This window comes from Liolophura sinensis, chromosome 6, assembly GCF_032854445.1.
Source record: "Liolophura sinensis isolate JHLJ2023 chromosome 6, CUHK_Ljap_v2, whole genome shotgun sequence".
Lineage (NCBI taxonomy): Eukaryota > Metazoa > Mollusca > Polyplacophora > Chitonida > Chitonidae > Liolophura > Liolophura sinensis.
In genome coordinates, this window is record NC_088300.1 from 80,266,534 (window position 1) to 80,279,247 (window position 12,714).

The 12,714-nt window shown below is 42.6% G+C and overlaps 1 protein-coding gene across 3 annotated transcripts in view; it reads right to left on the bottom strand.

The window, feature by feature from the left end:
* The window catches only part of LOC135466420 (low molecular weight phosphotyrosine protein phosphatase-like), a 16,525-nt gene continuing 3,811 nt past the window's right edge, over window positions 1–12,714 (bottom strand). For all 3 annotated transcript variants that reach the window (XM_064743874.1, XM_064743872.1, XM_064743873.1), the window contains exons 4-6: window positions 8,480–8,541; window positions 6,584–6,686; window positions 1–113 (exon numbers count right to left, since the gene is read on the bottom strand). In XM_064743874.1, coding sequence (XP_064599944.1) covers window positions 57–113; window positions 6,584–6,686; window positions 8,480–8,541 — 222 coding nt within the window. In that variant the 3' untranslated portion in view covers window positions 1–56. The remainder of the gene's footprint in view (window positions 114–6,583; window positions 6,687–8,479; window positions 8,542–12,714) is intronic.

Consider the following 12,714-nt stretch of genomic DNA (forward strand, 5'->3'; position numbering starts at 1 on the left):
CTTGTGACAAGTCCTACGTGTACCAGTCATGACTTTGCACAGAATCCAGAAAGTTCTCACAGCTTGCTCGTGCACTGTTCATATACTGTTTCAAATGGCTTCATTCCAGATTCCTAAAGAGACAGAAATAAACAATTTCAATGAGGGCATTTTTGGTTCAATACATACATGTATACAACGTAAACTCAAAACTGTGACTGATACTAGTATATGTGTGCTATACAGGAAGCCAGATGTAAGCACAAAACTGTGACTGACACTGGTAGATGTGTGCTATACAGGAAGCCAGATGTAAAACCAAAACTGTGACTGATACTAGTACATGTGTTGCTATACAGGAAGCAGATGTAAACTCAAAACTGTGACTGATACTGTACATGTGTGCTATACAGGAAGCCAGATGTAAGCACAAAACTGTGACTGACACTGGTACATGTGTGCTATACAGGAAGCCAGACGTAAACTCAAAACTGTGACTGACACTAGTACATGTGTGCTATACAGGAAGCCAGATGTAAACCCAAAACTGTGACTGACACTAGTATATGTGTGCTATACGGGAAGCCAGATGTAAGCACAAAACTGTGACTGACACTGGTACATGTGTGCTATACGGGAAGCCAGATGTAAACCCAAAACTGTGACTGATACTGGTACATGTGTGCTATACGGGAAGCCAGATGTAAACCCAAAACTGTGACTGACACTAGTATATGTGTGCTATACAGGAAGCCAGATGTAAACCCAAAACTGTGACTGACACTAGTATATGTGTGCTATACAGGAAGCCAGATGTAAACCCAAAACTGTGGACTGACACTGGTAGATGTGTGCTATACAGGAAGCCAGATGTAACCCAAAACTGTGACTGATACTGGTACATGTGTGCTATACAGGAAGCCAGATGTAAACCCAAAACTGTGACTGACACTAGTACATGTGTGCTATACAGGAAGCCAGATGTAAACCCAAAACTGTGACTGACACTGGTACATGTGTGCTATACAGGAAGCCAGATGTAAACCCAAAACTGTGACTGACACTGGTACATGTGTGCTATACAGGAAGCCAGATGTAAACCCAAAACTGTGACTGACACTGGTACATGTGTGCTATACAGGGAGCCAGATGTAAACCCAAAACTGTGACTGACACTGGTAGATGTGTGCTATACAGGAAGCCAGATGTAAACCCAAAACTGTGACTGACACTAGTATATGTGTGCTATACAGGAAACCAGATGTAAACCCAAAACTGTGGACTGACACTGGTACATGTGTGCTATACAGGAAGCCAGATGTAAACCCAAAACTGTGACTGACACTAGTACATGTGTGCTATACAGGAAGCCAGATGTAAACCCAAAACTGTGACTGACACTAGTACATGTGTGCTATACAGGAAGCCAGATGTAAAACCCAAAACTGTGACTGACACTGGTACATGTGTGCTATACAGGAAGCCAGATGTAAACCCCAAAACTGTGACTGACACTAGTACATGTGTGCTATACAGGAAGCCAGATGTAAACCCAAAACTGTGACTGACACTAGTACATGTGTGCTATACAGGAAGCCAGATGTAAACCCAAAACTATGACTGACACTAGTAGATGTGTGCTATACAGGAAGCCAGATGTAAACCCAAAACTGTGACTGACACTGGTAGATGTGTGCTATACAGGAAGCCAGATGTAAACCCAAAACTGTGACTGGATACTGGTACATGTGTGCTATACAGGAAGCCAGATGTAAACCCAAAACTGTGACTGACACTAGTACATGTGTGCTATACAGGAAGCCAGATGTAAACCCCAAAACTGTGACTGACACTAGTACATGTGTGCTAATACAGGAAGCCAGATGGTAAACCCAAAACTATGACTGACACTAGTATATGTGTGCTATACAGGAAGCCAGATGTAAACCCAAAACTGTGACTGACACTAGTACATGTGTGCTATACAGGAAGCCAGATGTAAACCCAAAACTGTGACTGACACTGGTACATGTGTGCTATACAGGAAGCCAGATGTAAGCACAAAACTGTGACTGACACTGGTAGATGTGTGCTATACAGGAAGCCAGATGTAAACCCAAAACTGTGACTGACACTAGTACATGTGTGCTATACAGGAAGCCAGATGTAAACCCAAAACTGTGACTGACACTGGTAGATGTGTGCTATACAGGAAGCCAGATGTAAGCACAAAACTGTGACTGACACTAGTATATGTGTGCTATACAGGAAGCCAGATGTAAGCACAAAACTGTGACTGACACTACTACATGTGTGTTATACAGGAAGCCAGATGTAAACCCAAAACTGTGACTGACACTAGTATATGTATGCTATACAGGAAGCCAGATGTAAACCCAAAACTATGACTGACACTAGTATATGTATGCTATACAGGAAGCCAGATGTAAACCCAAAACTATGACTGACACTACTACATGTGTGTTATACAGGAAGCCAGATGTAAGCACAAAACTGTGACTGACACTACTACATGTGTGTTATACAGGAAGCCAGATGTAAACCCAAAACTGTGACTGACACTAGTATATGTATGCTATACAGGAAGCCAGATGTAAACCCAAAACTATGACTGACACTAGTATATGTGTGCTATACAGGAAGCCAGATGTAAACCCAAAACTGTGACTGACACTAGTATATGTGTGCTATACAGGAAGCCAGATGTAAACCCAAAACTGTGACTGACACTAGTATATGTGTGCTATACAGGAAGCCAGATGTAAACCCAAAACTGTGACTGACACTAGTATATATGTGCTATACAGGAAGCCAGATGTAAACCCAAAACTGTGACTGACACTAGTACATGTGTGCTATACAGGAAGCCAGATGTAAACCCAAAACTGTGACTGACACTAGTACATGTGTGCTATACAGGAAGCCAGATGTAAACCCAAAACTGTGACTGACACTAGTATATGTGTGCTATACAGGGAGTCAGATGTAAGCACAAAACTGTGACTGACACTACTACATGTGTGCTATACAGGAAGCCAGATGTAAACCCAAAACTGTGACTGACACTAGTATATGTGTGCTATACAGGAAGCCAGATGTAAGCACGAAACTGTGACTGACACTAGTATATGTGTGCTATACAGGAAGCCAGATGTAAGCACAAAACTGTGACTGACACTAGTGTACTATGCAGGAAGCCAGATGTAAGCACAAAACTGTGACTGACACTTGTACATGTGTGCTATACAGGAAGCCAGATGTAAGCACAAAAGTGTGACTGACACTAGCACATGAGGAGGGATGTGACAAAAATGGTGCAGTAGTTTCTTCAGCCTACTCAAGCCATAACACTGACATCACAAGTTAAATGTTTTTCAGTGTCAATAACATAAATAAATATAATGCACTGATCTATCGACTGATCATAGTAGTGTCACCTAGTAGCAGACGTTTCGATACCAGGTTTATTTCATTACAGCTTGATGCCATATTCCAGAATCTTTCCCTGGCAATAATTGCAGTCAGTTTTCTTGGTGGAGTAAATAAGACTGCGTCTGCCCAAGAGAAACCACCAACCTTTGGCAAGTGACTGACACACTTTCTCACATGTAACAGATACATGTCTGTAAACTATACAGGCGGAGACCAAATACCTTTCAAAAATGGCCACAAAGAGCATCATCGCCCACTTGTCACCAAGCCCTCAGCAGCAGTGAGAACAGGGGAATCTACAAGTTACAAATCCCAGGCCATCAGACTTATAGTGCTGCTCAGCACTAGACAACAACCTGAGGATGGTTGTGGGCTTCCCCAGGTTTCCTCCCACCATAATGCTGGCCATCATCATATAAGGGAAATATTCTTGAGCACAGCGTAAAACACCATTCTAATAAATAAATACACCAGACGCCTCCCAAAGTCAAAATATTCACACACCAGCTCAAAGACACCAGAAATCTCCGATAGTCAAAGTATCCAGATACAATGTCACAGACATCAGGCAACTCCCAGAATCAAAGTATCCAGATATTAGTCTATGTCACAGACGTCATCCCCCCCCCCCCAATTCAAAGTATCCAGATATTAGTCTATGTCATAGATATCAGCCCCCCCCCCTACATCAAAGTATCCTGATATTAGTCTATGTCATAGACATTAGCCCCTGCCAAAGCAAAGTATCCAGATATTAGCCTGTCATAGACATCAGCCACCCACAGATCAAATTATCCAGATATTAGTCTATGCTATAGACATCAGCCCCCCAAAGCAAAGTATCCAGATATTAGCCTGTCACAGACATCAGCCCCTGCCAAAGCAAAGTATCCAGATATTAGCCTGTCATAGACATCAGCCACCCACAAATCAAATTATCCAGATATTAGTCTATGCTATAGATATCAGCCTCCCACAAAGCAAAGTATCCAGATATTAGTCTATGTCATAGACATCAGCCCCCTCAAATCAAAGTATCCAGATATTAGCCTGTCATAGACATCAGTCCCCCCCCCATCAAAGTATCCAGATATTAACCTATGTTATAGATATCAGCCCCTCCCAAATCAAAGTATCCGGATATTAATCTATGTCATAGACATCAGCCCCCTCACAAATCAAAGTATGCCGATATTAGTCTATGTCATAGATATCAGCCCCCCCCCCCCAAATCAAAGTATCCAGATATTAGCCTGTCATAGATATCAGCCTCCCACAAATCAAAGTATCCAGGTATTAGTCTATGTCACAGACATCCCCCCAAATCAAAGTATCCAGATATTAGTTTATGTCATAGACATCAGCTCCCCCTCAAATCAAAGTGTCCAGATAATAGCCTGTCATAGACATCAGCCCCCCCACAAATCCCCCAAATTCAAGTATCCAGATATTAGTCCCCCCAAATCAAAGTATCCAGATATTAGTCTATGTCATAGACATCAGCCCCCCCCCCCACCAAATCAAAGTATGCTGATATTAGTCTATGTCATAAACATCACCCCAAATCAAAGTATCCAGATATTAGTCTATGTCATAGACATCAGCTCCCCTTCAAATCAAAGTTTCCAGATATTAGTCTATCATAGACATCAGCCCCCACAAATCAAAGTATCGAGATATTAGTCTATCATAGATATCAGACCCCTCTCCCAGAATCAAAGTATCCAGATAATAGTCTGTGTCACAGACATCAGATCTTCTCCTGAAGCATCAAAGGATCCAGATACTAGTCCATGTCATAGACATCAGACTCCACCCCACCCCCCCAACCAGAATCAAAGTATCCTGATATTAGTCCATGTCATAGACATCAGACCCCTCCCCCCCTTCAAGAATCAAAGTATCCAGATATTAGTCTGTCACAGACATCAGACCTCCCCCGCCAGAATCAAAGTATCCAGATATTAACCTATGTCATAGATATCAGCCCCCTCCCAATCAAAGTATGCTGATGTTAGTCTATGTCATAGACATCAGCCCCCCCCACCCCACCCCCCCAAATCAAAGTATCAAGATATTAGTCTGTCAAAGATATCAGACCTCCCCCACCAGAATCAAAGTATCCAGATATTAACCTATGTCACAGATATCAGCCCCCCCCCCACCAGAATCAAAGTATCCAGATATTAGTCTGTCAAAGATATCAGACCCCTCCCCCAGAACGAAAGTATCCAGATAATAGTCTGTGTCACAGACATCAGATCTTTTCCCGAAGAATCAAAGGATCCAGATACTGGTCCATGTCACAGACATCAGAACCTCCCCACCTCCCAAGAATCAAAGTATCCAGATAATAGTCTTTGTCATAGACATCAGATATCCACCCCCACCCCACCCCACCGCCGCCACAATCAAACTATCCAGATATTAGCCAAGGTCACAGCCATCAGTGCCGCACCGCTCCTCCTCCCTTACCCCAGTATCAAAGTATCCAGATACTACATGTATGATGTCATGGACACCAGACGTCCCTTTAGAGTCCAAGTATCCTGACACCATGCCAAAGACATCGGACACCTCGTAAAATATCCAAATACTATGTCATGGACACCAGACAACTCTCAGAGTGAAAGTATCCTGCCACGTGACCCTTCCCATTCAAAATATCTAGACACCATCTCAAAGACACCAGACACCTACCGGTATTCAATAATAACCTTTTTCCTAGTACCTCCATCACTTACCTTCTGTTCTGGCACCTACATCACTTCTCTATTCTGGCACAACAATCACTTATCTTCTCTGTTCGGGCACCTCCATCACTAATCTATTCTGGCACCTCCATCACTTCTCCTCTCCTCTGCCACCTCCATCACTTATCTTCTCTCTTCTGGCACCTTCATCACTTATCTATTCCGGCACCTCCATCACTTCTCCTCTCCTCTGCCACCTCCATCACTTATCTTCTCTCTTCTGGTACCTCAATAATTTACCTTCTGTTGTGTCACCTCCATCACCTCTCTATTATGGCACAAGTATCACTTATCTTCTTTGTTCAGGCACCCATTCAAAGTATCCAAATGTTCCCGCCCCTTCCATTTTCCCATAAATGCTCCCATAATAGCGCGGTATACACCATCTATGTACTTACGAAATAGGGATCTTCTATAATGTCTGATTTTCCTCTTGGATCATATTTTCCCAGAAGTAGAATTTCAGATGGACTCCCTTTCGGTTTAACTCTCTTCAAATCTCTGGTCACAACATATGCAGAATAAAAATTAGTATTGGTATCAAATGTAAGTTCACACAACTTCACATGTTCATAATGTTGTCACTAGCAATTAAACAAAATCAACTTAACAAATTAAAAGCAAACCACTAAATTCAATATGGATTTTGAATTATGCATTTGGCTGCCCTGCTCACCTGTAGGAGACACATGAATTCAAACTTCAGCTCAGTACATAAAGTAATGAAATCGTGAATTTGGTCACTTACGCTAATTCATATGCACACAGCGCATGGAACATCCCCCTTGTGTCATTGTGCTTTATATGCATGTAAGGTCAATACATGCTGTATTTTTTTCAGATATCACCTATAACATTTTGTTTAACGTTAATTCTGCAACACAATACACTAAGTCAGGAATTTACAGTATTTAATACGCACACACCGAATCAACAAAGGAATATGCCCCTCGTGTTATTGTGCTCTACGTGTGGAATATCCCCCTCGTGTTATTGTGCTCTACATGTATGGAATATCCCCCTCGTGTTATTGTGCTCTACATGTGTGGAATATGCCCCTCGTGTCATTGTGCTCTACATGTGTGGAATATGCCCCTCGTGTTATTGTGCTCTACGTGTGGAATATGCCCCTCGTGTTATTGTGCTCTACATGTGTGGAATATCTCCCTTGTGTTATTGTGCTCTACATGTGTGGAATATCCCCCTTGTGTTATTGTGCTCTACATGTGTGGAATATCCCCCTTGTGTTATTGTGCTCTACATGTGTGGAATATCCCCCTCGTGTTATTGTGCTCTACATGTGTGGAATATCCCCCTCGTGTTATTGTGCTCTACATGTGTGGAATATGCCCCTCGTGTTATTGTGCTCTACATGTGTGGAATATGCCCCTCGTGTTATTGTGCTCTACATGTGTGGAACATGCCCCTCGTGTTATTGTGCTCTACATGTGTGGAATATCCCCCTTGTGTTATTGTGCTCTACATGTGTGGAATATCTCCCTTGTGTTATTGTGCTCTACATGTGTGGAATATGCCCCTCGTGTTATTGTGCTCTACATGTGTGGAATATCCCCCTCGTGTTATTGTGCTCTACATGTGTGGAATATCCCCCTCGTGTTATTGTGCTCTACATGTGTGGAATATCCCCCTCGTATTATTGTGCTCTACGTGTGGAATATGTCCCTTGTGTTATTGTGCTCTACATGTGTGGAATATCCCCCCCGTGTTATTGTGCTCTACATGTGTGGAATATCCCCCTCGTGTTATTGTGCTCTACATGTGTGGAATATCCCCCTCGTGTTATTGAGCTCTACATGTGTGGAATATCCCCCTCGTGTTATTGTGCTCTACATGTGTGGAATATCCCCCCCGTGTTATTGTGCTCTACATGTGTGGAATATCTCCCTTGTGTTATTGTGCTCTACATGTGTGGAATATGCCCCTCGTGTTATTGTCCTCTACATGTGTGGAATATCCCCCTCGTGTTATTGTGCTCTACATGTGTGGACTATCCCCCTCGTGTTATTGTGCTCTACATGTGTGGAATATCCCCCTCGTGTTATTGTGATCTACATGTATGGACTATCCCCCTCATGTTATTGTGCTCTACATGTGTGGAATATCCCCCTCACGTTATTGTGCTCTACATGTGTGGAATATCCCCCTCGTGTTATTGTGCTCTACATGTGTGCAAGCCCTGAGCTGAATACATTTTGTTTAGCATGGTTTTACCTGTTACTGGACGCCGACGCTGAGGGTATGCATAAGTCACACCTGTACAATGTAATACTCACTGTATGTTCTCCTTATCCATTCCAAAAATATATTTAAACTTGGTGAAATCTTCAGCAGTGATCTGAAATGGAACATAATTATATGAAGTAACTGCCCGAGTGCACGTTATGTCTGATATCTTCATTCTAATTATGAAGTTTACGGATCTTGCTTATGTCACATATACCACTATCTGAGTGGTCCACATTAAATGACTTAGATGATCCCCTGGAGGTGGATCCTGGACACCCAATACATAATCCTGACAAACATCCTCATACCCAGCTTGGATGAGAAAGGGCAGAGAGGACAGAACATCCTCATACCCAGCTTGGATGAGAAAGGCTAGAGAGGACAGAACATCCTCATACCCAGCTTGGATGAGAAAGGCCAGAGAGGACAGAACATCCTCATACCCAGCTAGGATGAGAAAGGCTAGAGAGGACAGAACATCCTCATATCCAGCTTGGATGAGAAAGGCCAGAGAGGACAGAACATCCTCATACCCAGCTTGGATAAGAAAGGCTAGAGAGGACAGAACATCCTCATATCCAGCTTGGATGAGAAAGGCCAGAGAGGACAGAACATCCTCATACCCAGCTTGGATGAGAAAGGCTAGAGAGGACAGAACTGACACTCACCTAAAATTTCAAGCTTTTTCTTTTGTATCTCTATGACAACACAGTACATGGACTAATGTCTAAAACCACTTTTTGTTCAATCTGTAAGTATTCCATGTCATTATTTGTACAATGCGGACATGAGTTGAAAACAGCCACTTTTGATATGTGTATTAAGGTGTGGTTTTCTAGTAGTTAAGTTGACAAGGAAACTACACAACATGGCTGGCAGGAAAACCCTCACCTGTGTAAGCTTGCTTACACTGTAATTCTTACTAAACATTAGTTTTAAGAAAAAAAAGACTTTTTCACACAAACACAGTTAAAATATTTGTATCAATATGTATGTCGACAACTCCCTAGAGTCTTTGGCACTTTGCTAACATTAAGAAAAACATAAATAAATAGGAGTGTATGATTACTATGTCATCAACATGCAGGATAAGGTGGCTGAACTTCTGTTGTCTGACCTCAAGCCTAATGTTGATATTATTGCTAACATTCAGCTCACACCTTGTCTACATCATTTTTAAAACTCATGTTTACAAAATCACATGCAAAGCTGAAAATGATAAATGGTGTAGTCATGAAATTTAAGATGATGGAACACACATATCTTAATTGACCTCAGAGTTATAAAATCTGCTTGGTTCTGCAGATCTCACAGGAATTTCTCTGCGCAAATTTAATTACTGATCTGTTGTACAAGTGGTCAAGAGATTTTGCCCAATTAATGGGCAATGCCAGAGAACAATTATTGGCATTTCCTCTTACTAAACTAATGAGCTGGCATTTGTACATAAAACTGCAAAGGGTTCGTACGCTCTCTGTGTTTACATGCCTGACAAAGTTCTCACACAGCTAATGATAATATTTCATTAACACTGGTGGAGTATTTGTCCCAGCCGAATGTGTTGTAGTTGTTGTCCCTGAGTGTGCCAGTTAGGACACAGTTTAGGATAAGACAAGTTAGCCATGGTGGACACGTGGAGGCAAATCTCTGAGGAGAACTACAGCATGCAATCTCTACAAAGTGGTAAGTTAATCAGCTTCTTGTTAGGGCTGACAAATGCTCCAGTAAATGTTTACACTTACATCCTCATACATCAGTGTACAGTACGCGAGGGTGTTTCCCGTCAATGTCAACAAGTCACTTCACTCTTTCGTTACCGTGACATCTCAACACCAAAATTCATTTCAAAATGTTTCCGTCCTACTTTACATAATAATTAGGCTTCAATAATAATCTTTTTTCTAGCACCTTCATCACTTGCCTTCTGTTCTGTCACCTCCATCACTTCACTAGTCTGGCTCAGCTATCACTTATTTTCTCTATTCTGCCACCTTCATCACTTATCTATTCTGGCACCTCCACCACTTCTCTATTCTGGCACCTCCACCACTTCTCTATTCCGCCACCTTCATCACTTATCTATTCTGGCACCTTCACCACTTCTCTATTCTGACGCCTCCATCACTTCTCTATTCTGGCACCTCCACCACTTCTCTATTCCGGCACCTCCATCACTTATCTTTTCTGGCACCTCCACCACTTCTCTATTCTGACACCTCCATCACTTATCTATTCTGGCACCTCCATCACTTATCTATTCTGGCACCTCCACCACTTCACTATTCTGACACCTCCATCACTTATCTATTCTGGCACCTCCACCACTTCTCTATTCTGACACCTCCATCACTTATCTATTCTGGCACCTCCATCAATTCTCCTCTCCTCTGCCACCTCCATCACTTATCTTCTCTCTTCTGACACCTTCATCACTTATCTATTCTGGCACCTCCACCACTTCTCTATTCTGGCACCTTCACCACTTCTCTATTCTGACACCTCCATTACTTATATATTCTGGCACCTCCACCACTTCTCTATTCTGACACCTCCTTCACTTATCTATTCTGGCACCTCCGCCACTTCTCTATTCTGAGACCTCCATCACTTATCTATTGTGGCACCTCCACCACTTCTCTATTCTGCCACCTCCATCACTTATCTATTCTGACACCTCCATCACTTATCTATTCTCAAACCTCCATCACTTATCTATTGTGGCACCTCCATCACTTATCTATTCTCGCACCTCCATTCTGACACCTCCATCACTTATCTATTCTGGCACCTACACCACTGAACTATTCTGCCACTTACGTTACTTATCTTCTCTCTTCTGGCACCTTCATCACTTATCTATTCTGGCACCTCCACCACTTCTCCATTCTGGCACCTCCACCACTTCTCTATTCTGACACCTCCATCACTTATCTATTCTGGCACCTCCACCACTTCTCTATTCTGACACCTCCATCACTTATCTATTCTGGCACCTCCACCACTTCTCTATTCTGAGACCTCCATCACTTATCTATTGTGGCACCTCCACCACTTCTCTATTCTGCCACCTCCATCACTTATCTATTCTGACATCTCCATCACTTATCTATTCTCAAACCTCCATCACTTATCTATTCTCAGACCTCCATCACTTATCTATTGTGGCACCTCCATCACTTATCTATTCTCGCACCTCCATTCTGACACCTCCATCACTTATCTATTCTGGCACCTACACCACTGAACTATTCTGCCACTTACGTCACTTATCTATTCTCGCACCTTCATCACTTATCTATTTCTCGCACCTCCATTCTGACACCTCCATCACTTATCTATTCTGGCGCCTCCATCACTTATCTATTCTGGCACCTCCATTCTGACACCTCCATCACTTATCTAATCTGGCACCTCCATCACTGAACTATTCTGGTACTGGGGGCCTCCTTGGCTCAGTTGGTTAGTGTGCTAGTGCAGCGTAATGACCCAGGAGTCTCTCACCAAAGCGGTCACTCTGAGTTCAAGTCCAGCCCATGCTGGCTTCCTCTCCGACTGTAAGTGGGAAGGTCTGACAACAACCTGCGGTGGGCCTGGGTTTCCCTGGGTTTCCTCCTATCATAATGCTGGCCGCCGTCGTATAAGTGAAATATTCTTGAGTACGACGTAAAACACAAATCAAATAAATAAATAAAATATTCTGGTACCCCCATCACCACATCTTTTGTGGCACTTCCATCACTTTATCTTCAAATTAGGAGCTTTTACCACTTATCATAAGTTCTAGCACCCCTATCATTTACTGTCTATTCTAGCACCTCCACACTTACCTTTTATTCTGTCATCTCCATTACGCATGTTCTGTAATCTAATCCCTCAGCCAATACTCTTTAGTCTATTCAGTACTTGCCCACCCCTTACCAGTGGCTGTGTAATCCATCTTTACACACATGTACTTGTGTAGCTGTATGATTCATGCTTACCTGTCTAGCTGTATGATTCATGCTTACCTGTCTACCGGTATGATCCATGCTTACCTGTCTAGCTGTATGATCCATGCTTACCTGTCTAGCTGTATGATTCATGCTTGCCTGTCTAGCTATATGATTCATGCTTACCGATCTAGCTGTATGATTCATGCTTACCTGCCTAGCTGTATGATCCATGCTTACCTGTCTAGCTGTATGATCCATGCTTACCTGTCTACCCGTATGATCCATACTTACTGATCTAGCTGTATGATCCTTGCTTACCTGTCTAGCTGTATGATCCATGATTACCCGTC